This window comes from Labeo rohita, chromosome 17 (genome assembly GCF_022985175.1).
Source record: "Labeo rohita strain BAU-BD-2019 chromosome 17, IGBB_LRoh.1.0, whole genome shotgun sequence".
Taxonomy (NCBI): domain Eukaryota; kingdom Metazoa; phylum Chordata; class Actinopteri; order Cypriniformes; family Cyprinidae; genus Labeo; species Labeo rohita.
This window is the reverse complement of record NC_066885.1, coordinates 378298-402568: the sequence shown is the minus strand read 5'-3', so window position 1 is coordinate 402568 and position 24271 is coordinate 378298. Positions and strand designations below refer to the sequence as shown.

General features: G+C 35.4%; 1 protein-coding gene across 5 annotated transcripts; it reads right to left on the bottom strand.

Annotated features, from left to right (window-relative positions):
* Window positions 1-357: 357 nt before the first annotated feature.
* On the bottom strand, window positions 358-24227 carry fsip1 (fibrous sheath interacting protein 1). 5 transcript variants are annotated; one of them, XR_007829525.1, is made up of 14 exons: window positions 23783-24227; window positions 23622-23691; window positions 21643-21779; window positions 21508-21565; window positions 20219-20373; window positions 20068-20140; window positions 19836-19928; window positions 18242-18345; window positions 16921-17040; window positions 10762-10899; window positions 5575-5667; window positions 1331-1500; window positions 1127-1230; window positions 358-374 (listed from the first exon to the last, which is right to left on the bottom strand). XR_007829525.1 is itself a non-coding variant. In XM_051133116.1 (13 exons), the coding sequence occupies exons 1-12, from the start codon at window positions 23876-23878 to the stop codon at window positions 1327-1329; spliced, it is 1311 nt and encodes a 436-aa protein (XP_050989073.1). In that variant the 5' UTR covers window positions 23879-24227; the 3' UTR covers window positions 1036-1230; window positions 1308-1326. The 5 variants fall into 5 exon arrangements, 4 of the variants coding, with proteins under 4 accessions (XP_050989075.1, XP_050989074.1, XP_050989073.1 ...); XM_051133116.1 differs by lacking the exon at window positions 358-374 and having other exon boundaries at window positions 1036-1230; window positions 1308-1500; XM_051133115.1 differs by lacking the exon at window positions 358-374 and having other exon boundaries at window positions 1036-1230.
* Window positions 24228-24271: the final 44 nt, after the last annotated feature.

Genomic DNA, 24271 nt, shown 5'->3' with positions numbered 1-24271 from the left:
CTGCACTCAGTCTAAATATACAGTCAGCTGGCCTGATTTTTTAAAAGTTTACACTATAAATCTCAAAGAAATCCAGTCCATAAATAAGAAGATGTCTTAAGTAGACATTTTAATTGAGCAGTCTGTTTGTGGTGTGGTTTATGGTTAAAATGACTCAGGGTTACTGCTACAGTAAAAGCTAGTTTGGTCGAAAGAGCATTTTAAAACCCCTCTATTTTCTCACGTTCTTTCACATGAAATCCAGGATCTTTTATCGGAAAACGCTCGGCTCACCTTCAAGGTCAGGAATGCTGGGAATGCCGGAGTCGCTGTAACACGTCCGTATGAACACGACACCACACTCACCAAACGCCCGCTCGGGACGCGCTGCCAGTCTGCACAGGGACGATTAGAAATGCCACGCTTTACTCTCAATCATCTACAGTTTGTCATGACATTGGTTCAGTTCACTACTGCTCAAAAGTTTGGGTCAAACTTTGTAATATTGGTGAAAGAAGTCTCTTCTGCTCGCCAAGCCTGCGTTAATTTGATCAAAAATGCAGTAAAAAAGTAAAATATTTTTACAATTTAAAACGGCTGTTTTCTATGTGAATATTTGTTAAAATGTAATTTATTTCTGTGATGCGCAGCTGAATTTTCAGCATCATTACTCCAGTCTTCAGTGTCACATGATCCTTCAGAAATCATTCTAATATGCTGATTTGCTGCTCAACAAACATTTATGATTATTAGGTTCTAATGTTGAAAGCAGTTGCGCTGCACAATATTTTTGTGGAAACCGTCATGCATTTTATTTTTCAGGCTTCACAGATGAATAGAAAGTTTGATTATGCATTTATTTGAAACAGAACTTGTTTTTGATTAATTTAAAGCAATCTTGTTGAAAAACAGTCACAGTCTCCCCCAAATGTTTGGACAGTAGTGTGCATACTGTCATGGTGTTAATGAGCCATAACACAAGTGCACTAGTGAGGGTTCTCAACTAACCAAAGAACACGGTCAGCATCAGACTGATTCACATGGATTTGAGCCACATATTTTTGGGGTTAATCAAAAGCGCATGACATGAATAAAAAGACATACTGGTTTGATTTTTGAAAAGGAACATTTTATTTTGTCCTCTTACGTTCTATTTCAGATGTTCTGGAGTCTGATTGTTATACTGACGCTGGCAGACACATCAGAGACTCGATGACAAACACGCATCCATGTCCTCATTTATTGTGCAACCTTAAAAGCATGAAGAGCAAGATGATGAACCCGAGCGAAATAGAAAACAGAAGAACACTCTCTTTCATATTTCATGCCTTTTTCTTTGTGTCATTCTCACTGTGCCGCGGCGTCCCGTAGCAGATCCGAGCCGGAGAGACGTGGAGAAGCGTCCAGAGCCGAGCTCGTCCTGAGAGATGATTCTGATGAGGAGCCTGCAGGAGATCGGATCATTTCCTCCTCACATTCCAGCAGCAGATTCCTCAACTGATCGCTGGACAAACGAACCGACTGAAAGACAAGAACAGAGACGGACATGAGCACATGCTGCGAATAACACACTTTCCTCATGAAGAGCTCAAACTGGTTCTGAGGTGGAAAAAAATATATATATGTATATATTCAGAGGTGGGACTGGAGAGCAGATTATTTTTCAATACTGAATTTTTTGCAAGCAAAAAAATAAATAAACAAACAAAATATATATATTAATATTGAAAAATAATCTGCTCTCCAGTCACCACCCCAAAAAAAAAAAAAATTTTTTTTTTTTTTGAGCCAAAATATATTTTGAATATATATAAAATTATAATCAGTGAAGCTCAATGAAATATATTTTGGAAACTGAAAATATATTTAGTTTCACTCTCATATACCAAAATATATTTCTAAATGTATTTTAGGGGTATAAAATACATTTTCAGTCTTGCAGTAGCTTATATTTTTACTTCAGTTATTTCTGAATTAAATTACTATTTCTATTCACATTTTTTAGTCACTTGTTATAGACAAAAAAAAATCTTCAAACATGACATGAATGTATGTCGTTGAATTGAAACATGGAAGGCAAAATATATTTTTACATTCTTACATTCAAAAATATTTAAAAAAATTTGTTTAAATAATTTTTTAAAAATCTAAAAAAAAACTGGTAGAAAATATATTTAGTAAGAAAGAAAAAAAAGAAAGAAAGAAAAAGAAAGAAAGAACAGGAAGAAGTAAAGAAAGAAATATAAAAAAGAAAGAAAGAAAGAAAGAAAGAAAGAAGGAAAGAAAGAAACAAAAAGAAAGAAAGAAAGAAAGAAAGAAAGAAAGAAAGAAAGAAAGAAAGAAAGAAAGAAAGAAAAAACAGGAAGAACAGGAAGTAAAGTAAAGAAATATAAAAAAAGAAAGAAAGAAAGAAAGAAAGAAAGAAGGAAAGAAAGAAAAACAAAGAAAGAAAGAAAGAAAGAAAGAAAAAGAAAGAAAAGAAAGAAACAAAAAAGAAAAGAAAGAAAGAAAGAAAGAAAGAACAGGAAGAAGTAAAGAAAGAAATATAAGAAAGAAAGAAAGAAGGAAAGAAAGAAACAAAAAGAAAGAAAGAAAAAACAGGAAGAACAGGAAGTAAAGAAAGAAATATAAGAAAGAAAGAAAGAAAGAAGGAAAGAAAGAAAAAAAGAAAGAAAAAACAGGAAGAAGTAAAGAAAGAAATATAAGAAAGAAAGAAACAAACAAACAAACAAAAGAAAAGAAAGAAAGAAACAAACAAAAGAAAAGAAAAAAGAAAGAAAGAAAGAAAAACAGGAAGAACAGGAAAAAGTAAAGAAAGAAATATAAAAAAAGAGAAAGAAAGAAAGAAAGAAAGAAAGAAAGAAGGAAATAAAGAAAGAAAGAAAGAATGAAGGAAATAAAGAAAGGAAAATACGATAGGAAAGAAAAAAACAGGAAGAACAGGAAGTAAAGAAAGAAAGAAAGAAAAAAAACAGGAAGAACAGAAAGAAGTAAAGAGAGAAACAGAAAAAAAGAAAGAAAGAAAAAAGAAAGAAAGAAAAAGAAAGAAAAAGAAAATAAAGAAAGGAAAAGAGGAAGATAGGACAAGAAGAAAGAAAGGAAGAAAGAAAAGGAAAGAAAGAAACAGAATAAGAAAAAAATGGTAGAAAATATATTTATGTAAATGTGCTTTGAAGCTAGATTGAGTAAGTATATGTTTGGGCATTTTTTTATGTATATTTTGAAATGATTTAAACATATTTGATCTTTTTTCCACATAAACCCGTCAGGAGAGATCACCGGGACCAACGTTTACAGAATTCTGCCTCTGAACAGACTAAAGTACAGCGCCTTCATCATTTGCCGCCGAGAGTTTAAACACACAATGACATTCTCCAGAAACCCAAGTAAAGAGCTCCAGTCATCAGCTCGTGTTCCTCACTAAACTAATGGCTTTCTTCCCTCGGGGTGTGAGAGGCGCTGGAGGTCGAGATGAGGGTGAAGGTTGAGTTCAGACCTCCTCAATTTACCACCAACACCGTTACAACACACACATACACACACATACACATGGCAGAAGCTCCTGCTCTTACACAGTATTTCTGTCTGGACATTCGTCTCATCTGAGAAACATCTTAACATCAAGACACATTTACTGGAGAAGCAAAATGACAGAAGATAAGAAGTCTTGTTTTTTGAAAACTGTATCAAACAGAAGTGAGTTTATCATTAAAACAAGTTCAAATATCTGTCAATGGACAATGGAAAAATCTAAAGTTCTAATTCAGTTTTTTTGTCAGATATTTGTTCTGGTTTTAATCAAAAACTCACTTTATTTTGATCAGTTTCTCTTCTTATCTTCTGTCACTGTGTACCTATACTAAATAATCTTAATTAACTAAATGTATTTTACTGACCCGAACTGATTTTTGAGGTCAGATTTTTTCCCCTTGATATTTTGCGTCTTTTCTCATTTTGGATCATGAACATGCATGTGATGTTCGATGACTTAATGTGTTGTGTAACATGCATACAAACGTTCAATTTGATTATAATGTTCGCAGGTCGGTTTGACCCATATATTTCATTACTCATTTTTTAATTATTTTTTTTATTTAATTTTTTTCAAAATATATTTTGCTATATTAGTGTCTCAGCTGTCATCTGAGGGTGTTTATATTCACATTTATGGATTTGGCAGATGCTTTTATCCAAAGAAACTGGACTGATGAGTGGGAAATGAACCCATGATCTTGGCGTTGCGAGCGCCACATTTTCACTGTTTGAGTTTCAGGAGAGCACACAGAATGTGCTTTTCAACACTTCTTTTTAAAATGTTTTTTAAAATGTTAAAAAATGTCTATTTTTGAAATGTGTGGCAACTAGATTTATTGTTTTTACAAGATAATATTTGTATTAATTATTAATATTTTTGAAATAGAAAATACATTTAGTTTTGACCAAAATATATTTCAAAATGTATTTAAATTTTAAGATTTACAATTTTAAATATGCTTTGAAAAATGTAGATTTATTGAATTTTTTAAATATATTTTCAAAAATATACAAAGAAATTGCAAAAAATATATTAATATAAATATATTTTGAAATATATTATAGCAAATACACTTTTTAGCTTTTTTGTTTTGCATTTTTAAATAAATCTTAAAAATATTAGAAGACATATTTTGTTGCTTTATGGGGAAACAGGTAAAGAAAAGGTGTTTTGACCTACAGAAGACCTTGAGACGGAACAGACAGATGTGTGACGCCTTCAGCGGAGTCTGTCTGAACACGTGAAGAGCAGCGTTTACGGCTGCGAGCGTCTCGTCTGTAAACGCCTGCGGTCGCTCAACAAGACTCACACACGCGTGTGAAATACAAGTGAACAGTGTGAGACCTCAGCTCTAACACACACTCCTTCAAAACCTTCACTAACGTCTCAGCGGTTTCTCCCACACAACCATGAGGAGAAATGGAGAACAAATGGAGATTTACACTATGAATCAGTATTTCACTAGAGAATCATTCATGACTCACATTCAAGAATCACATGCAACTTCAGCTCTGTTTTATTCACTATCACCTCATCATTTATTCACTCTTCTCTCTTTGAAAGAAAGAAAATGAAAGAAAGAACAGGAAGGAAGGAAGAAAGAAACAGAAAAGAAGGAAGAAAGAAAGAAAGAAAGAAAGAAAAAAAAAGAAGGAAGGAAGGAAGAAAAAAGAAATAAACTGAAAAATAAAGAAAGAAACAAAAATAAAGAAACAAAAATAAAGAAAGAAAGAAAAAGAAAGAACAGGTAGGAAGAAAAAAGCAAGAAAGAAATAAACAAAGGAAGGAAGAAAGAAAGAGAAACAGAAAGATAAGAAAGAAAATAAAGAAAGGAAGATCAGGAGAGGAAGGAATGAAGGAAAGGATGATGATTCTCATTCTCAGCTCATGTTGGTGTACTGTATAAACCTTCAAGGCTGTTTAAAGCTTTTCCAGAGGTGACCGGTTGCATAAACTGCTCAAACTGGTCTTAGTAAGTTAGTCATGTCATGTTTGTTCTTTCACTAAAGTTACAGGAAACTTCAGTGAGTCCAGCATTCACAAAGACAACGTGAACTCACGGCGCTGGGCTCGTCCTCCTCCAGGAGCTGCAGCTGCAGCTGGATTTCTCGCAGACGTCTCTCTGTGTCTCCTGTGTTTTCCTGCAGACTCTCCTACAGCACAAGACACTCGTCTGAACACAAACACACAATTCAACTGATGTTTCAGACATGCAGGATGTTAGTGAAAGCAGACCATCAGAACTTGAAAAGCAAAGCGAGAGCCTTCGATAAAATCATCCGTCAAATGCATAAATATAAACTCCAGAACACAAACCACATTCGCTGATAAACGTCACACAACACTGAGCTCATGTGTACTGTAAAATGAAATGCACAACTATGAAAAAAAACATACCATCACGATCATCGTTTATATTTTTGTCTGACATTTATATCTGTGAGACATGAGTCTATGAAGGTATAAATATTTGACGAGCCCATAAAAACCGCATGTAAAATAATTAGACAAATTCTAAATGGTAATGTCTGATGTCACTTCCTGTTTTTCTTTTTGACTGACATCATCTCATAACGAGTTTGTACGAATAAGTGTTATTTCAGAATCATTGAGACACTATTATTCTTTTTTTTTACTATTACTTTTATATTTTCCATTTTCATTTTATTTAAAGTTTTATGCATTTTGCCGCTTTTTTCCATTTTAGTTTTTAATTTAAATTAAATTTTTATTTCCAATGTTTTTCTTTTCATTTTAAAATGTTCAATTTTAGTTTTAGTTATTTTAGTGAATCAAGGTAAACTAAACAGAAATGAGAAAAGTTGCCCTGGAAAACTTTTTCTATTTTATTAACATTAACATCTAATTAAACAAATAAACAAACAATAAATAAATGAATGGATAAATTTTGTAACAAAAACAGCTGCTTTTACGGTTTTAGTTTTGGTGAACTATAATAACAGCTGCGGTTCTTCTGTTCTCTGTATGTATATAGGAATGCAGTGAAATGCATGATGGGATCTAAACAAACACGCTGGATTCAAAGGATCGTGACTAAGTGGCTCATTCTCATGCTTGTTTACGGGCTCTCACGACCACTAAATACACGTTTGTTTTTGAAATGACCGTTCTCACGTGACGTTTGACCACCGTCCATCGCGCAGCTCAGCATGACAGCACTTTGTGTCTGTTCAGCGTTATGAATTTGAGTCATTGTGCATCATTCTGCTCTGTCAGATTCCAGGCAAGCACTATTTTGGGTTTGACAAACTGAACTGAATCTTTTATGACTGACTGTGTTGTTTGACCACAATATATACACTTACAAATGTTACTATATTTACTACGGTGAGACTCCACTGACATCCAACCGCTCACAGCACAGCTGAAATCATTCACATCTTAAACAAACCTTACATTACGATTCACCTTCACTAAAATGACTAAAACTAGAACTGAAATAAAAATATGCTATAAACATTTTGTTCATGTATTAATAAACAAAAACTAATGGAATGGCAAAAACACATAGCGAAAATGCCTCAACTTTAACTACAAATTTAAACTAAAACTAAAAACAACAATACAAGCTAATTCAAAAAATATTAACACGTTAAAATAGTATATAAACACTAGTAAAGCAGCACTGATATGTAAATGTTCATTTCCAGAAGTCTTCCTGAAAGCTGTGTAACGTTCCTGCTGGAAACTGGCGTCTCTCTTATAAAAACAGAGACTGAATGAGTCACAGAGAGTCAGAGGAGCTCTGGACGTTCGGTCAATGCCACGTGGAAACAGGAACCGAGCCAGACTTTCCCTGAGCAGCCCCATCACGAGAACCACTGCAGCCAGAACACACACAAACCACACAAGACCACACCGGACCGGACCAACAACACAGCAGACCAGGATTAACACACTAGACCAGACCACACCGGACCGGACCAGACTAGGACAAACACTTCAGACCACACCAGACCAGACCAGACCACACCACACCAGACCGGACCAACAACACAGCAAACCAGGATTAACACACTAGACCAGACCTGGACTAACCACACACATCAGACCAGGACAAACACAGCAGACCAGACCACACCGGAGCAGACTAGACCAAACCAGACCAGACCTGGACTAACACACACACACACACACCAGACCAGGACAAATACACCATACCAGACCACACTGGACCGGACCAGACTAGGACAAACACTTCAGACCACACCAGACCAGACCTGGACTAACAACACACATCAGACCAGAACAAACACAGCAGACCAGACCACACCGGAACAGACTAGACCAAACCAGACCAGATCTGGACTAACACACACACTAGACCAGGACAAACACACCAGACCAGACCACACCGGACCAGACCAAGACTAACACACTAGACCAGACCAGGACTGACACACAGACAATATCAGACAAGACCAAAACAGACTAGACCTGGACTAACACACCAGACCGCACCACACAGGACCAGACCAGATCACACCCCACCAGACCACACCAGACCAGACCTGAACTAACACACACACCAGACCAGACAGGACAAGACCTCATCATGGACACACACACTAATGCTCTGACCGCAGAGTAACTCACGCTCTCACATTCCTGCAGTATTAGAGAGGAAAGCAGCAGATCAGAAGCACATGAATCAATGTTACACCTTCAGTCAAAAAGAGAGAAATGCAGCTTCAGCGTCCGACTCGCAGACAGCAGATTTTGTTGGGACTCGGTCCAGTCGCTGAACACATGACAACAGAACAACAACATCAGAACAAAACACGACTGTCGACTCCGATCGCGGGCTGAATGCAACGAGCAGAGCCAAATGTGAGTCACAATACTTTTGATAACGGCTCTACTGAACGCTCCAGCATCTCTGACCCACATTTCCCAGCTGGGACCAATCTCTGATGTTATTACTGATTAGACACAGTCTGCTGAGAGTCAGCGCTGCATCCATCAGATCACACACAAACACATTCGGATCTCTGACAGCAGCTTCTCAAAACATCAGGCCTCTTCACCAGAACAACTCCTGGACTTCACACTCCTATGATCATGCTATATTACGCAAACGCATTTCTCAACTCCATTTTGAGTTTTTAGACATCATGGTGGTACATAAACACACAAACAAACAGATAACGGATAACACGCTTCTATGAGAATCATTACACATAATGCATTATAAAGGTATTCATGATGTACGCTGTATGCATTGTATCTTTTCATAAATAATTATAACACCAGACCAACAAAGACCTGGACTAACACACACACACACACACACACACACACACACACACCACACCACACCGGACCGGACCAACACCACTCCAGAGCAGGATTAACACACCAGACCAGACAAGACCTGGATTAACACACACCATAGACCAGACCACACCAGACCGGACCAGACAAGGACAAACACTCCAGATCACACCAGACCAGACCATGACTCACACAACAGACCAGACCTGGACTAACACACCAGACCAGACCATCACTCACAGACCAGACCAGACCTGGACTAACACACAAATCAGACCAGGACAAACACACCAGACCAGACCACACCGGGCCAGACCAGACCAGACCAGGACTAACACCAGACCAGGCCTGGACTAACACACCACACCAGACCAAAACTAACAGACCAGACCTGACCACACCGGACCAGACCACACCAGACCAGACTGGACCAGACCAGGACTAACACCAGACTTGACCACACCAGACAAGACCAGGACTAACACCAGACCAGACCAGAACTAACACACCACACCAGACTAGACCAGACCTGGACTAACACACAAATCAGACTAGGACAAACACACCAGACCACACCAGATCAGTCCAGACCAGAACTAACAGACCAGACCTGACCACACCAGACCAGACCAGGACTAACACTGCACCAGACCAGACCGGACCAGACCGGACCAGACCTGGACTAACACAACAAAAAGACCAGGACAAACACCCCAGACCACACTGGAACTGAAGTTTTGTTTGTAGTGTGCTTTAATGCATTATACTTTCTAAAGGTATAACAGCATAACAGTGTATTATAATATGTTATAATTGTGCTTATAATTATTAATGAATTCATTTGATGCATAATTTATGCATTAAAAGTACTTTTATAATGCATTATATACAAAGGCTTTAAGTAAAGCATTGGTGAATATCAAGTAATAATAATAATGAAGATAAAGTTTACTAAAATAGTTCTTTAAAAAGAATATCACACCAAATCATAATTATAAACAATAAACTTCTGTTGTTTGAAAAAAAAGTTTTATGCATTTGATTGCTACGGTTTACTGTCTGATAATAAATTTATATCAAATCATAAAACACAGATAAATTAATAAAAAGAAAAACTATTTAATACAGGGCACTATAATTGTTGAAAATATGCATACATTAATAAATTGTCAAAGTTTTATTATTCCAACCGATAAGACATTATTAAGCTACATTTTTCAAGATTTTGTTTAAAAAAAGATTATTAAAATCTAATGAACCCATTAAAACAGGATCTTGAAAAAAACGTAAATGGAATATAGAATTTGGGAAAAAATTAAACAGGTTAAAAGGAGTTTAAAAACTGTCGGATCTGGGATACAGAGCGAGTGATGAGAGAGTTCGCAAACAAATGGTTTTAATCAGATGTCACTTTCATTCTGTTTGTGCAGCTAAAGTGTAATGACATTCATTAGGAAGCAGAACAGAAAAACACTGCGTGACTCCGAGACTGAAACGACGCAGCGGCAGATGAAATCTCGAGCCTATAAAATACTCCTGCAATGACTGAATGCTGGAGTCGCACCGGAGCCGCTCACGCTGAACCCGTTCCAGGACCGGCGTCAATGGGAAAGAGTTTCAAACTGCTCCCAGGACGCATAAGACGAGAAATGAACCTCAATATTTCATTATTTACGACACTTCTCCAGCCTCAGTGAAGGCTGCTGGCCTGATGAAGACACGAGCTTCTGTTACAGACGCTCATAATGAGCACATTCAAACCATACGGCGATGATTCATCGATTCACTGAGTAAAACAGCTGGTCAAATGTCAAAGAACATCATGATTCAGACCAAACTGATGTCTGCTTGCCACTGGACGTGTGCTAAATTGATCCACAAACAACTTCGGTGATCCATAAAACCATTTTGGACAGAAACCAGCTCTGTTAAAGAACAGGAGAGATCAGTACCTGCGACGGGCTCCGCACAGACAGGAAGTCCTGCACAGGAAGTAGCAGCTGCAGTCTGGAGTCAATATGATGGAGACTGTGGCGTTCAGAAGGTTCAGGACTGAAAGCTTCACCAACTGACAGAGACGACGAGACCACCTAAAAACCAGACGAGAAATAACACACGCGACAATGAATTCTGTCATCGCTTACTGAATTATATTAAAAGACCTTTTAAAATCTCAATCAGAGACAGAAGGCATGGAGTGTGAAACAGAGTCTGAGTCTTTGTAAATTCATTATACAGTAGCTTCATAAGGTTAAACAAAGTTCAACATGATTGAAAGACTATCAATTGGAAGCTGAGCAGTATTTCTCAATAACATTTATTATCTGAGGCAATAAACATCAGCAGGCCTCTGTCACCGATTTCATGCTGTTTTGCAGAAGCGCTCACAAGAAAATAAAGCCCAGTGGTTTTCCTGCACCTGGTATTTGGTCTTGGACTTCACACAATATCCTGATTGCTTCTCGTGGACGCTCGGCCAAAGATCCCTTCAAAGCCAAATATCTAAGTCTTGACTAATATCCTTCTGTTTCCCAATGAGCGAATCTCCCATCAGGCTGAGCGGCGAGCGCTGAGGTCAGAGGTAGGCGAGGGTGAGGTAAGGGTTGACATGTTGCCCGCGTGCAGCAAAGACTGATGGGTGATTAAAGGACTCAATATAATGACTGTGAGCTCATAGAGCCGCCGTCCCGCACTGGAATATGAACATATAGCTCCAGATAATAATAACAAACCTTACTGCACGACACACATGGAGGTTATAATAGTGCTTTTTAGTATCATTCAGAGTTGGGTTTTATTTTTATGTTCTGCTTCCATGTCAATTTTAGGGAAAGTTTTGGTAATTTTGCTGTTATTAGTTTTTATTGTTTTTAAATGTCTATATAGTCTTTATTTTTATCAGTCAGTTTTAGCTGTAACTTATTTTTGTACATCAAGTAACTAACATGTTTAAAACAAATATTTTTTATGGTTTTAGTTTTAGTTCATTATAATAACCCTGGGTTATAAACTACGACAGCATTTTAATGCTATGTAAAAAAAAAATCTAAGATTACGAGTCATAATACTTTGAGAAAAGTCAAGAATAAATTTGAAATACTACGAGAATAAAGTAAAAATACTACAAGAATAAAGTAAAAAGTACTACAAGAATAAAGTAAAAATACTACAAGAATAAATTTGAAATACTACAAGAATAAATTTGAAATACTACGAGAATAAAGTAAAAATACTACAAGAATAAAGTCAAAATATTTCAAGAATAAAGTCGAAATACTACGACAATAAAGTAAAAATACTATGAGAATAAAGTAAAAATACTACAAGAATAAGGTCAAAATATTTCAAGAATAAAGTCGAAATAATACTAGAATAAAGTAAAAATACTATGAGAATAAAGTTGAAATACTACAAGAATAAAGTAACAATACTACAAGAATAAATTTGAAATACTATGAGAATAAAGTAAAAATACTACAAGAATAAAGTCAAAATATTTCAAGAATAAAGTCGAAATACTACGAGAATAAAGTTGAAATACTACAAGAATAAAGTAACAATACTACAAGAATAAATTTGAAATACTATGAGAATAAAGTAAAAATACTACGACAATAAAGTCAAAATATTTTAAAAATAAAGTCAAAATACTACAAGAATAAAGTCTAATTACTATGAGAACAAAGTCAAAACATTTCAAGAATAAAGTCAAAATATTTCTAGAATAAAGTCTAAATATAATTAAATTGCATATTGTATATTGTAATTATTGTAAAATTAAATTGTAGAAATTACATTTATAATATTTTGAGAGTATTAGCAGAAATCATACCATGTGTCATACTTGTGGGGACAGTATGCTTGGAAATAATATTTAAACTTTAGTCTCGTAATTTCGACTTCAAAATATTTCGACTTTATTTTCGACTTATTATTTTATGACTTTAATCTAATGATCTTAGAAAAAATGTTTTTAACGTGGCACTAAAATGCTGTCGTAATAAACAGATGAATGATCTAAATAATCTTGTACTTGAACAAAATACAAATCTAAGAAAACCTATAACAACCCACACTTGCAGCCAAATCTTTGAAATAATTAAATGTTTTTAAAAGAAGTCTCTTCTGCGCAAAGAGGCCGCATTTATTTGATAAAAGATACAGTAAAAACAATGAAATATTATTATGATTTAAAACAGCTGTTTCTATGTGAATCTCTTTTAAAATGTAATTGATTGCTGTGATCAAAGCTGAATTTTCAGCACCATTACTCATTTCTAAAGATGATCAAGTGGTTAAATATACACAAAGAAGACAAGACCAATTGCAATTCACCACGCAAATGCATTATGATGATGTTTCGACTGCCAAACATTCAATCAAAATCAATGGAGGTTCTTCTTAAAGCGTTCACAACGACATAAACAGGGCTGAAATGAGTTTCTGGACATTATGTGCTCTCGATGAAGTAATTGAGAACAAGCACGTTTGAAGGATATCAGCGCAAACACTAATAACACGATACTCTGGCGCTCACATGAGCAGCATCTACTTATTTCCATCGGCTCGTTCCAGAAGCGCATGTGTGAGAATTCGAGGAGATCAAAACCAAGGTAACGGCTGACAGAAGCCCCGGGCCGACACAGAGCGCTCTTTGTTCGGCCATCAGAATCGATTTCCCCAGCTCTGCCTCCTCTGGCACGGAGGACGCTTTCAGGGCAGGAGCAAGAGGGTTCCGTCAAGCTCCAGTTCAGTGCCAGAAGCACCTTCAACTGCACATTTTGTGGGCTAAACGTGCACATTATGTGAGAGCGAGTCTCTCTTAAAGAAGAATGAGAACAGCAGCGGTCAGCAGTTCACTGCTGCATACGAAGATAGAAACAGTGAGTTTCTAGTTTCTGTGCAGTTCATTTACAGTTTGTTTGCCTGAGTATATACGATGCATGGTGGATACTGTGTGAATTCCAGCATCAAAACTGCATTATATAAGATGCACGCAACGCTGCGTGGATATTGTGTGAACTGTGTAACGTTTTTTCTTCTAATGAAGTGTATTTGTTGATAAGTAAATGGTTTATTTTGTGTAAACTGTGTTGATAATTTCCAGTAATGGTTGTGTACGGTACCGCCGCGACCAATCAGTGTTTCTCCAGAAAAACAATCATCCAGCTCTGAACAAATAAGTCCAAATAAGCAGTTTACACAGCGCTGGATCAAACACAGAAGAACTACAGCGATTAATAATGAGGTGATGTAGAATGAGACTCCGGCAGAAGGTGGAGATTCCAACAGCTGAAGGGAAGCGGTCCGTCATACTTTAATGTGCTTTGGCCTTCGATGCTGGTGACCCTTAAAACATGACCGTATGATGGAAATAAGCCCAACAACACCCTCCACATCATCTATCTATATTTAAAAGCTACTAAAGTCATAATGGGCAGGCAGAGCAACGCTGACCTAGATGATTTACCTAAAACACCATTAACTGCTGCGGACCAACATGACCAACACGAAAACTAAAAATTGAATTGCTTATTGGCTCACAATTCTGGCTGTTTTTCTCAGTTTATTACACACAGCTCTGCTTTTCCTCAGAACGACAAGTTTATCTATCCATTTTTATTTTTTTTCTTGGAATTCCAAGTTTCTCTCACAATTTTTACAATTTGTTTTCCCTCAGCACTCCAAGTTCCTCTTACATTTTCCCCTCAGAATCTCAACTTTATCTCACAATTTTCATTTCTTTTCTCAGAATTCCAAGTTTATCTAACAATTTTATTCTCAGAATTCCAAGTTTCTCTCACAATTTTTACCTTTTTTCTCAGAATTTTAAGTTTCTCTCACAATTTTTTACTTTTTTCCCCTCAGAATTTAGAGTTTATCTAACCATTTTCATTTTTTTTCCTTGGAATTCCAAGTTTCACTCACAGTTTTTTCTTTCTCAGTATTCTGAGTTTACCTAACAATTTTTACATTTTTTCTTGGAATTCCAAGTTTCGCTCACAATTTTTATTTTCTTTTTTTCACATTCAATTTTTTCAAAGTTTACTTAACATTTTTTCCCTCAGAATTCCAAGTTTCTCTCACAATTTTTTACTTTTTTCTCCTCAGAATTAAAAGTTTATCTAACAATTTTATTCTCAGAATTCCAAGTTTCTTAAACAATTTTTACTATTTTTTCTCAGAATTTTAAGTTTCTCTCACAATTTTTACTTTTCCCCCCTCAGAATTCCAAGTTTATCTAACCATTTTCATTTTTTTTTCTTGGAATTCCAAGTTTCTCTCACAATTTTTACCATTTTTCCCCTCAGAACTCCAAGTTCCTCTAACTTTTTTCCTCGAAATTCCATGTTTATCTAAAAAAATTTTTTTCTTGGATTCCAAGTCTCTCTCACAATTTTTATTTCTTCTCTCAGAATGCCAAGTTTATCTAACAATTTTGTTCTCAGAATTCCAAGTTTCTTAAACAATTTTTACCTTTTTTCTCAGAATTCCAAGTTTCTCTCACAGTTTTTTCTTTCTCAGTATTCCAAGTTTACCTAAGAATTTTTACTTTTTTTTTTGGAATTCCAAGTTTCTCTCACAATATTTATTTTCTTTTTTCTCTGAATTCCAAGTTTACTTAACATTAACAAATTATTTACTTTTTTCTTCTCAGAATTCCAAGTTTCTCTCACAATTTGTATTTTTTCTTCAGAATTCCAAGTTTATCTATTTTATTTTTCTTGACATTCCAAGTTTATCTAAAACATTTACATTTTTCCTCGTAATTCCAAGTTTATGTAACACAGTCCCAACATTTTTCTCATAACTCTGGATCTTTCTCAGAATTCCAAGTTTATTTCTCACAGTTCATTTTTTTTCTGCCAATGAGGTACTTGCAACACTTTTGAAACATCTCACAATTCTGAGAAGAAAATTTCATGTAGTTAATATACAGAATAGAAAAAAATATAGAATAGAGAATATATAATATATAGACTACAGAAAAAGAAGTTTATATATAATTATAAACTCACAATTGTAAGTTAACCTCTCACAATTCTGACTTTGCAAGTACAAACTGTAAAAAATAGCATCCAAAATGTGAGATATAAACTAAGAATTAAAAGAAAAACAGTCAAAATTGTGAGATTAATAGTCACAATCTTCCATAGGAACATCAGTACTAAAAATAACTAATAACTACATGTTAACAACTAAACATTATTCCACTTATACAAGAATAAAATCCATTCAGATTTTATTTACTGAACAATCATGCAGTTCAGCTTATAAGACACTTAATGTTCAGTAATATTATTGATTTGACTGCACTGACACTGTCAGATGAGAACAAAACTTGAACCGAATTGATCTGAATAATGACTCTCTTGTCTTCTGTAGAGCTGCTTTACAGCTGAAACTGGTGGATTTTACAACATTAACACCTGCTTATTTCTGTGAAGCTGCTTTGAAATGATCTGTATTGCGCTAAGCGCTATAGTAACTATTGTTTCTCAACCTGTGGGATGATTTACTAGCAGACTGATCCCACTGTGAGTCTCAGTCTGTCGGGTCAAAGAGTCAAACACGAGCAGAGAGACTTTCATTATGCCAGAGGCTCCTGAGTCCAAAAGTCATCAAACATCTCCTGACCATCGACAAGCTCCTGCAATAACAGGAAGTTTCCGTCGGACCTGTGAGGTCGATCCAAACATCTGCGGTCCTGTTGGGCTTCCGCGCGCAATTACAGAAATTGGTTTGCAAAGGAAAGAAGGACTTTATAAATGTAGAGGCCAACTCCTGTGGCGGTGAGATGAGAATCAGATGAAAAGAGCTCGTAAACACCGGCAGAATGAAGAACAACGAGTGACTTAAGACACACCGAAACCTGACCAACGCTTCAACTCACAGCTGAGGATCAGGTGCTTTCTTTCACTGACTAATCACAAGACTTTTTTCTTTAAACGATTACAAACTGTCAGTCACAACATCTGAATCTGAATCTCACAGTGAGTGACAGAGAAGTGAGTCATTAAACGAAGAGTAACATTGAGTGTTAGAGGACTGATCACTAGTACTACTGATGACTAACTCCACTAATATGTGTGTATATGTGTATGACATACCTGCGGTTCAGTTAGCAGGTCACTGTCATCCAGTTCTTCCTCTAGATCTTTCAGCAGTTCCTCTATTCTCTCTTTCTCCTGTTGCGTGAGCAGAAACGAGTTTCCTGTCGCTCCTGCGAGCTGAACAATCACAAACACCTTCAATCAAATGATCAAACATTTGCTTTATGATCCAATCCCTGCTAAAACCCAAGCATTTCTTTCTTGTTTTCCAGCACAAATGTCTAAAGATGCTTAAATCAACATACATTTACTAGAAATACAATATGATAATATATAAGAAGTTGGGTTTTATGAAAAATTGGTTCAAATAAAATGAGTTCATGATTAAAACACAAACAAATATCTGCCAGTGGGCTCAGAAAAACACACTTAATTTAAAAGGAAAACAAGTTTCCATTTTTCATATTTGTTCTTGTTTTAATCATAAACTCATTTTATTTTCATAAAACCAGACTTCTTATTTTCATTTTGCATCTCAAGTAAACGTATCTTGATTTAAGGATGTTTAGATATTTGTACTGGAAAACAAGACAGAAATACTGAGGAAAATATATTAATTTATTTGCAGTGCATGAATAAACTCACATAAACCCTAAGATAGACCCTAATGATAAGGTAATAGGTCTTGTTTCCTCAGAAATTGATCAAAATGAAGTGAGCTGATGACTTAAACAAGAACAAATATCTGCCAGTGGGGTCAAATATAAACCTGTTTTCCTTCTAAATTCATTTGTTTTTTCTGACCCCATTGGCAGATATTTGTTTGCGCTTTAAGCATAAACTCAATTTGTTTTGGTCAAATTATCTTCTTATCTGATGTTCTTGTGCATCTCCAGTAAATTTAGGAAATGTTTAAATATTTGTAATGGAAAATAAGTCATAATTACTGATGAAGAACATCAGTTTCTGCAATGCAGCTGAAACCAATTTCACAGGAAAATAGAGCAGTGTAAAATTAAACATTACACTAATATTCCATTCTGTCCTTGTATGAATGGATATCTTTCCATGTTAAAAGACCCCATGGAATACAAATGCAGTTTTGCACATTTCCAGGGAAAACAGACCAAAACTTTCGATGACATCACTGGGTGCTTTCAGGCCAATCAGATGCTCTGCAGAAAGAGCAAGCCCCTCCTCCCGAAACCACCTGACTCCGAGCATCAAAATGACATTCAGGCCATCTAAAAACCAACGGGACGAGCTCTTCAATAAACCGTACGCCAGCAGGGGTGAGAAAACCACGGCTCTTTCCAGCATTCTTCACCCACATGTTCAGTCATATGGCTCTAATCGGCCTGACGTGACCTCGACATACCTCAATATTTCTCTTGACAAAGTCTTGTCTGCGCTTGCTGCGAGCAGCTCCTCGCTGTCTGCCGTCTGCCGGCTGATCCTCCATCACCTGCTGACCCGCGTGTTCTGCTCACACACACACACACACACACACACACACACAGGAGTGAGTGCTGAAGATGTAAGTGACTGGCAGAAGAGCTTATTCAACACTGAAACATCCTGCTATTAAAGCATGATTCATGACATCAGGACGCCCTCTAGTGACACTCTACAGATAAAACAACATTATCAATAATGTAAACACCATGAAAAGAGATACATACATATCATATTTCAGCATAACATCACAATCACATATTATCATCATGACATATGCCTACAATCACACTTTATAAAACTACTACATCATTTAAACAATGCAGCTTTTTGCATTAAAGTAATACAGATTTGGAGGGAAATCTACTTAAAGTAGCTTGTTTTTATAGGGCTTTATAATTAAACTGAATTGATCTGAATAATGACATCCACATTTCACAAAAAGCTTATGGACGTAATTATAATATCAGTCAGACATTGAAGTGAGTTGCTGTTTTTGTCTCTTCTGAGGAACATTCATTCACTTGTTTGCCAATGAAACACACAGACACATTTGGATCAGAATTATTCATGTTCATCTGATCTCATTTTGTAAATGCCTTTTCTTTCTGTTTTAAAGATGTGTTCTTTGGATTGTTTGACTACTAAAAATATAGGAAAATATAACTTCATTAATTTGTTTCCTGTTAGCTAAATTTCACATACATAAACTCAAATCTGCCTCTAAACCTCTCTTTATTCAGAGCTGATCTAGACAAGTACATGGAAACTATACAAAGTTCTGTTCATCCTAAGAAACTGTATCTCTATATTTATCCTGTGTCGTCTAATGTGTAACTGTATTGCTTTTTTGTTTAGTTTGGCAACACATGATTACTACAGTTAAACCATGGTAACCACAAATTAACCATATGTATTTGCTACAATAGCCATAGTTTAACCATGGTATTTGTAGTAAAACCGTGGTTATACAAAAAACATGTTTTTTACTACAGTAAAATCACGGTTAATTTTCTTAAGGGATTTGTATTTGTGTATACTTTGCTTCTTCTTTGTGTTGTTTTTACTGTCTACTGTTTAATAAAAAAAAATCAGAAAACAAGATTTGCGAACCGGATCTGGATCAAATGATTCGCGATCAGCGCTCCAAAATCTCGATCTGAATAAAGATTTGCGAACCATCATTTCAGATAATGACTCATTCAATTCGGGAAATGATTCACGATCCGCAATCTGAAGTCCCGATTTGAAACAAATTATTCGCGATATGCCATCCGACTGGAGCGCTTCGAAACAGTGAATCATTTTGCGACGCAATGGTTCAATTGATTCTGTGTTTTGAAAAGCTCCGTTTCACACATCACTATACGTGCTTTTTAAAACCATTACAAGAATGTCGGGTCAAACTATTTGCAAAATTTAAGAGCAATTTCTGAGTGAAAAAATAACAACAGAAACAGCGACACAGTGTCTCGGAAATTATTGCACAGGTTTAGAATGATGTTTCAGTCCTTTACCTTCCGTCTCATGTCTGGTGTTCATGTTGTTCTTCAGATCGAGAACTTCAGTCTCAAACACAGGGACAAAATCCACTTCATCACAGTCCTGATCTAAGGTGCATTGATGAATGAATCATTTAGCTCACAAATAACACACATTTCATCATGCATCTGAATTATATATATATACACACACACACACATGTAAATTTAAAATAAAAATAATTAACATTATGTCCGATAGGCTCACAATTGTTGGGTGTCAGTGCCAGGAAGCGTCTGGTGTTTTCCATCTCATTGCTGCTCATCCTGAGATTCACGGCCTGTAACGTGTGTCAGCGTTAGTAAAGCACACAGGCGTCTGTATGGAGCCCTGTTTATGTTTAGATCTACAGACGGACCTGAAGCTCCTGGCAGAGTCTCTGGTGCTGCTCCTTTCCTCTCTGTTTCACCTCTCTCTCCGCTGACGCCTTGAGAGCCAGAGTCCGGTCCAGTCTCTTCATTTTCTTTATGGCTTTTCTCAACTCTGGATCTTCGGTTTCTTCATCAGACTCTTCTGTGAAATAATCAGTCAGCAGAACACTTCAATAATAGAAACTTAAAATGTCCTGCACTCAAGACCAGCTCAGACGTAAGATCTTAACCAGGCTGGTCTGAACTGGTTTAAGCAGGTTTAGTGCCACCATGTTGCATTAAAAAATGGGTTATGTTTAATTTATCAACAAAGTGTTTTTTCATCATACAAAAAAAAGTTTGACTCTGAAATTGCAAGTAAATTTCACAAACAATTACAAAGAAATTACTAGTAACACTGAACTAAACTTAAAATTTGAAGTAGAACGACTGAAATGGTATTTTCTAATACAACATCCAATGATATTATGTTTGTTTCATTTACAAGTTCAAAAAAAAAAAAAATTATATATATATATATATATATGTTATTTTATTTATTTAATTATCTAATTATTTTACATTTTCAGTTATTTTATTTTATTTTTTAATTTTTATTTTTTGAAGTTTGGTGTGGTAACTAAAAAAAAAAAAAAAAATACTTATAACAACATTTCTCACTTCCTTTAATTTAACTTGAAGCAGGGTTATAACAGTAAAATAAAACAAAACCCATAAAAAAAACACTTGAAATGAAGTAAATGTTAACTGAAATGAAATAAAATATTTAAAAAATATATTTTATTTCAGCTAGTTGATAAGGCAACATTGATAAGGCAACTCGTACTAAAATAATTGAAACTAAAACTAAAATAATAATAAAAACTATAGACATTTAAACAACAAAAACTAATAAAAATGTTAAAAAATAACAAAATTAAATTATATATAATTTTATTAAATTAAATTTACATATTTTATACAAATATAATCTAATTCAAAATATTAACAAAAGCTACAATATTATCTCAGTGATACTAAAATGACACTGCCTTAAAGTATGAAAATAACTACAAATAAAATAAAAAATAAAAACTATGTAGACATTTAAAAACTAAGAATGACAAAAATGCATAATTACTAAAACTTTAACAAAAAAATAAAAAATAAATAAATAAATTGGAAAATATAAAAGAGATCATACTTGAATCTTCAGATGAAAGCAGCTTTGCTTTATGGAACTTAAGACAAGAAGCCATAAATGCAATGTTGTCTCCGTCCAGTCGCTCACATTTACCTTGATCAGAGCTGTTTTCCGCTGTAAGGTCAGTCCTCTCGTGTGTGCTGCTGTGAACCTGCATTAGGAGACAGTCAGCCATCAGTTCTCTCCATCTACAGACGCTCAGATGAAGCGATGAAGTAGTTGCTCTACCTCTGAGTGTGTGACGTCAGGACTGAGCACCTCCAGAGATCTGGGACAATCTCGACTCAGTCTTTTGATCTCACTGGAGGCCGGCCGAGAAATATCATCCAGAAAACCCTTTGTGATGTCCATACGATCCACAGACACTGGAACATCATCATCATATAGAAGAAGATGATCCTCACAGAGACACACATCACATCACAAACCTGTCAAAGAACCGTCCTGCACGAATAACTCGTCTGTTTAGTGCTTTCAAATCAAGTTTATTTATATAGCACCTTTCATAATGCAACACTGTTTCAGAGCAGCTTTACAGAATATTATTATGCTCATGTTTATTACATCTTACTGTCTTCATGCCTTATAGTCACATTTATCAGATTAGAAATGGATGATAATATAGTTTATATATTGTATGTTGCAATGATATAAACAATTACATTTTCACTAGTTAAAATAATTTTTGATATCATGAATTAATGTTTAACTGGTGCAAACGTAATTCCTAATATCAGTTATCAGCATTACCGTGAGTAGAAATTGCATTTCTAATATCAATTAAATTGCATGTTAATTGGTGAAAATTGAAACGTTTACTAGTTAAAATGATTATTCTTGATACATTTTTGTAATTCTTGACATCATGAATTAATGTTCAACTGGTGCAAAAGTAAAGTTAACAACCAGCATTTCCACTAATGGAAACTCCACTTCTGATATCAAAAAATAGCATTTCAACTATTTTGTGGAAAGTGAATTTTTAATGAACTAGTGCACAACTAGTGAATATGCAATTACAGATATCAAGAAAATTTAATTAAATTTAATTTTCAGTATCAAGAATTTGATTTCTGTGAGTGATGATGTCATTGTCATTTGATGTCATTCACATTTTACACCGTGATGATTGCTGTGATTTGTTACCACAACTTAAAATTCATCATTAGAATATTAATAACGCCTTTAAAGTAAAAGAAATGTTTGTGTGTGTTTGTGCTTGACTTAAAATTACATATTTAATTAACTGACATTTTAGGTTGTGATAAATAATTGCATCACCTTTTTTTGCAGTGTACTAGTAACAGTTTTACTCCTGATATCCAGAATTTTCATTTTAATCATTTTAACTAGTGAAAATTTATTTGCTGAAATCCTTGGAATGATTAAAAGTGAATATTATTACTATAAATACCACATACACTACCGGTCAGAGGTTTTTGAACAGTAATTTCTTCAACAAGCCTGAACTTATTTGATCCAAAATGCAGCAAAAGCAGTAATATTGTGAAATATTTTTACTATTTAAAATAGCTGTTTTCTATGTGAATATCTGTTAAAATATAATTTATTTCTGTGATGCGCAGCTGAATTTTCAGCATCATTACTCCAGTCTTCAGTGTCACATGATCCTTCAGAAATCATTCTAATATGCTGATTTGCTGCTCAACAAACATTTATCATTATTATTATTAGCAATATGTAAAATAGCATTTTTTTCAGGATTTTTTTATGAATAGAAAGATGCAAAGATCAGCATTAATCTGATTTTCAACATAATAATAATAATAAATGCTTTTGAACAGCAAATCAGCATATTAAAATAATTCCTGAAGGATCATGTGACTGGAGTAATGATGCTAAAAATTCACCTTTTAAATCACAGGAATAAATTACATTTTACAATATATTCAAACAGAAAGCAGTTATTTTAAACAGAAAAATATTGTACAATTTTATTGTTTAGCTGTATTTTGGATCAAATAAATGCAGGCTTGGTGAGCAGAAGAGACTTCTTTAAAAACATTAAAAATCTTACTGTTCAAAAACTTTTGACGGGGAGTGCATACAGCAATTTACTAATAGTGTGGTAAAAGTGAAAGTACTATAGTTACTTCACCTACAGTCATATATGTTCCTATAAGTTTAATACTACTGTGATTCATAATTAACACTTGATGATGATGATGATGATGATGATGTCAGACCTTGATCAGTGAGCATCTTCTCAGCTAACGTCAGACAGCCGCTGTTTTTCTCATGAAACGCCTCTGGATCCTGAACAGATGGATTACAGCATTCAGACTGAAGTTTGTTTGAGTGTAATAAGAGTATATATATATTTATGAGTATAGCGTGTGTTACTGACCGTCAGTGCTGTGTGATCCGGGCTGATGAGCTCCAGGGTCCGCGGACTCTCATCACAGGCTCCAGAACGACTCATATCACCCGCAGAAACCTCCATTATCACCCACAACAGCACATTTACATTCTCAAATAAATCATCTAAATCGGTCTTCTCTCTGTTTTGACGCGTTTTTGCGCGTATAACCCGTTTGTTTACACTGATCACGCTGTATCCAGGGACGCCAGACTCCCGGATGTAGTAACTAACGTTACACGGATTCCCTCAGGAAACTTTACTGAGGCGATAATGACGACGTTCGTTCAGAAAAGCGACAAAGTGGAGGCGATGTTCTGTCAGTGAAACTTTAAAACCGCAGTGAGACGACAAAAGCGAATTTCTTGGAGTCTAAAACGGTTTTTGCAGTGAATTACCGATCGCCGTGACATACTGCCGCCACAAGAGCGCGCCAAACTACAGCGCGAATGGGCGGGGCTTGTTCAGCGCTGCGTA

What these genes read in the sequence shown, in the direction of transcription:
- fsip1 (XM_051133115.1), bottom strand. Translation starts at nt 23,878, where the DNA reads ATGGAGGTTTCTGCGGGTGATATGAGTCGTTCTGGAGCCTGTGATGAG. An exon ending in GGCACTGACACCCAACAATT is followed by an intron (nt 19,929 to 20,067) that starts GTGAGCCTATCG and finishes AATGCACCTTAG; the next exon opens with ATCAGGACTGTGATGAAGTG. An exon ending in AGGAGGACGAGCCCAGCGCC is followed by an intron (nt 1,501 to 5,574) that starts GTGAGTTCACGT and finishes CTTGTCTTTCAG; the next exon opens with TCGGTTCGTTTGTCCAGCGA.